At 44.9% G+C, this 3831-nt stretch overlaps 1 protein-coding gene across 3 annotated transcripts in view; it reads left to right on the top strand.

The window, feature by feature from the left end:
* Positions 1-416: 416 nt before the first annotated feature.
* SLC44A3 (solute carrier family 44 member 3) overlaps positions 417-3831 on the top strand; it is a 58904-nt gene continuing 55489 nt past the window's right edge. The window contains exons 1-2 of one of the 3 annotated variants that reach the window (XM_019531069.1): positions 417-560; positions 3571-3713. In XM_019531069.1, coding sequence (XP_019386614.1) covers positions 3571-3713 — 143 coding nt within the window. In that variant the 5' untranslated portion in view covers positions 417-560. The remainder of the gene's footprint in view (positions 561-3570; positions 3714-3831) is intronic. The other 2 variants (XM_019531068.1, XM_019531067.1) reach the window with 2 other exon arrangements.

Raw genomic sequence — 3831 nt, 5'->3', positions numbered from 1 at the left:
GGCTGGGAAGCGCCCGGCCGTGAGTGTGACCCGGGCGGCCGCCGGGACCCTGGGCTGGGCCCCCGGGAAAGGGCCGCACGGGGCCGCGGTAGCGGCAGGAGGCGGTGGAGGAAGGAGTTTCTTGAGCCTCCGCGACTCCGAGCGGGGCGGCCCGTCCCCGGGAGCGTCCGGCGCTGCTGCGCGGCAGACAAGCCGCTGTGTGCCGAGGGCGGCCCCTGGTCCCGGTGATCCGATTAATGGCACCGGCATCCGCATCCTCGGCTCGGAGCCGCGTTTCCCGGAGCGGGTGAACCACGCACGTTGCTCGGCTTCTAGGGCCAGATCAGATCATCAAGTCCGGCCCCTGCCTGGGCAGGAACAAGTACCTGCCTTGGACGGCTTGAGCTTTCTCAGGGCTTTCCATGGGTCAGAGGCGTTATAAATTGACTTCTATTTTTTTTTCTTAATTTTAGGTTTCCGCACAGGGGATTTCTGGATGTAGAGAGTGGAGACCGCTGATTTACAGAAAATGCACAGACAGGCTCTGGTTGATTTTCTTTTTTCTCTTTTGGGCTGGTTTGGTAGGTATGCTAGCTGTTAAAAGAGAAATCCAGTTTAGGATACTTGTTTCCTAGCCCTTGAAATAAATCTGAATAAAAATGTGGGCAACTTCACAGAATTTAGGGGCTCCTTATTTGTGGATGGATCCAGGATTTTCTAAAGCGGAGGGGGGCAGGAGCAGCAACCAGTGCGGCAGGGATGGCTACGCTGTCATGCTTCCAACCCCCACCCCCGGTGGGCAGCCTACAGCAGCAGGGACTTTAAATTCCTCAATCCAGTAAGAATCTTCCCCTCCACACCCAGGGGCCCATCCTCATTCCTCCTGTCCCCTCCCCTCTGTTCCTCCTCTTCCTCACCCACTGCTGCTGCTCCTCTCTCCTCTGCCCCCAGCCGATTTAGAGGTGGTGCGGTGGAGGTGTCTCCAGAACCACTCCAGCTGGGCTGCATATGGAGCCAGGGTTGGGCAGAGGTGGCAGCAGTGATGGTGGTTGTCGTAGCAGTTGCTAGACCATGCCTGCTCCCAGGTTGGCAGAAACCACCTGGGGGAACTTGCCTGTCACTGCTGCTGTACCCAGCTGAGCCCAGCTCTCTGCAGAGCCCCGCTACAGCAGACAGAAGTGGCTCTGGAGCCTTCTCTCACCCCAGGAACGGTGGCAGTGATGGTCAGGGGAAGGGGGTGAGAGGGGAGGGGTGGGAAGAAGATGGGAGGTACCACTGAGCACGGTGGTGAAGCGGGCAGTGGTGGAATACTTGCTTGCCTTGGAGACTTAAAAAATGTTTCTGTGTCACTGACTGAAAGGGGAGTGTATCCACAGTGCTGCACCACCTCTGGATCCACCCCTGCCTGTCTTACATTGGGATGGGGTGACTTTTATGCTTATATGGATCTGCCATAAATGTAATGTAGAGCCACACCAAGGTAAGGGTCTCATTGTATGGATTCAGTTGCAAGATCAGAATCTAAGTGGTTTACCTTTTTGTAGATGAGATGTCTCAACCTTTGTTCACTGAGATCACTACTTAATACTCCTAATTGTCTCATCATTCCTTGGGCTTCCTTCTGTCTTTCTCTCTTTCTCTGGTGTCTCTCTCTAAGCCCTTTGGAGTTGGGACTTTCTTTTTATCATATATGGCTATAATTTAGTACAATGGGGCTACAGTTACTAAGTCTCATGATACTTGACATGTAATTAATCAATTTTGAATTATATTTTGTAATATGTTCTTAAAATTGCAATTAATGCAAAAGACCCAACATGAGTCTCCTGCACTCTTGATAAATCAAACTGACTTGGTAAGTGGAATTACCTTTTTATGGCTCATTGTTTAATGCACCGGCTGATACAGGGAATGTTAAACAGTTCAAGCACGTCAAACAGTGATGATATCCAGTGATGTCTTTCTTTCCTTTCACTGTTCTTATTGTTTAGTCTCTGTGAGATGATTTATTACTCACATTTTTCACATTTATATTCTTTTCTTTTTTGTCTTTAAAAAAAAATGTAATTTATGGTGACTACCAGTGCTGTTTGTTCACACAGTGAAATAATCTGAAACAAATCCAGTGCATATCTGGAAGTATATGTAATTGGCACGTACATGTTGCTACACCCACTGATAGTTATTTAATTTTTGCAGCCACCCATTCATTAACACTGTTTGTGGCTTACATCCAGCATTCTGGGTGCTTTAGTTTCCGGTTCATGTGAGGGTAAAGTGGGCCAGGCTGGTAAGTAAAGTTTTGCTGGACTTGTGGGTTCCACCGTGAAACAATTTTTCTTTGCAAGTACAGCTAGAAGTAGAATTACAAAAGGCAGCTGCTGCTCCTTTTGCTTCTGAAAATCATTTGTTTCTTGAAAGCATATTTCTTGGACAAATACACTAGATAAGAAAAATATTTTGCTATTGTAAAAGACCTCATACACATATACATAGTAACTTTAACTAGGGCGTTGCTATCAGGACCTTCAAATTAAAACAACAAGGTCATGTGATTTAAATAACTAGACTTCAAGTGTTGCTGCACAAATGAGAATACTCTTGTGACAGAAGAAATGCACATACTTAATTCACATGATGAGGTTCAGTTTTGCACTTACTGTGAATCATCAAAACGTCTACTTCAAAAGAATGCTAATGTTATAAAATCAAACATTCAAGAAATGCCAGGATTCAGACTGTCAGTGCAACTAGCTTCTTTGCCATTTTCAGAGGTGTTTAATGTGCCTTGTGTGCATATGGAAAATGGGTGCCTAATTTGAGAGTTGTGGATTCCAGGAAGTGGCAGGGCACCTAAAGGATATTGTAGCTCAAAACTCATGAAACTTAAAGTCCCCTTTATGAGTCTAGTCCACAAGCATTCATAAATTTATTTTGTAAAACCTCTGCGATTTGGTGGTATTATCACCTGTATCTTATATTACAGGAACTGAGCTGCAAAGAAATCAAGGCCAGAATTGTCGGGTGTTCACTAATGTTGCGTGCCCAATTTAAGACACATGGGAACTGATTTTTAGTTTTGAGTGTCTTATTTCTATAACATTTTGTGTTGGAGCAGTGAGTGCTCATCATTTCTGGCCCCAGGTGTGTCATATTGGGCACCAAGAAAATGAAGGACATGCAATTAGTGTGCAGTTGTGAATACTCTCTTAGTATAGGATAGGCACCACCTGTGCTAGGGTTAGAATGCAAATTCATAAGGGTGCCGTTTAGGTTTCTTAACTATGCTACCTCCCTTCTCTTGAAATTCTCTTGCTTCTTAATTACACACTTTCTAATAGCAATCACTGATGGAAGAGCTCAGCTCTACAAGCAGCTAACATTATGGCTTAGGTGGTCAATAGGGCTTGTTCTGCCTTTCTGGAGAGGAGTGATTTTTAGCATGGGATATTCATGACAGAATACCTTTACATGTTATACTTGTTTTAAAAACAGGGCAGAAATATGCAGGTTAAACAGCAGATATTCACTTAATGGTGGGAAAAGCATGGTATATGATTTCAAAAGAAAGAAGGATATTTGTTTTAATAGATGTTTATAACTGGCTATGCTGTGATGGCTGGAGCTGCAGAAAGACTTGTATTTGGATATGACAGCTATGGGAATACATGTGGCAAGAAGAACATCCCTATTGAAGGGGCACCCCTTTCTGGACAGGATATGACAAGTAAAAAGTAAGTATGTTAACAAATTTAAATGAAGTAAATGCTTGAGATTTGGTGACTGTAGATGTGATACATGATCTATAGGAATTAAAAACTCAGGTCTGTTGGGCCCCTGGCACATAGTTTC

This window comes from Crocodylus porosus, unplaced genomic scaffold (assembly GCF_001723895.1).
Source record: "Crocodylus porosus isolate Cpor-Errol unplaced genomic scaffold, CroPor_comp1, whole genome shotgun sequence".
Lineage (NCBI taxonomy): Eukaryota > Metazoa > Chordata > Crocodylia > Crocodylidae > Crocodylus > Crocodylus porosus.
This window is presented reverse-complemented; position numbering and strand designations above follow the sequence as displayed.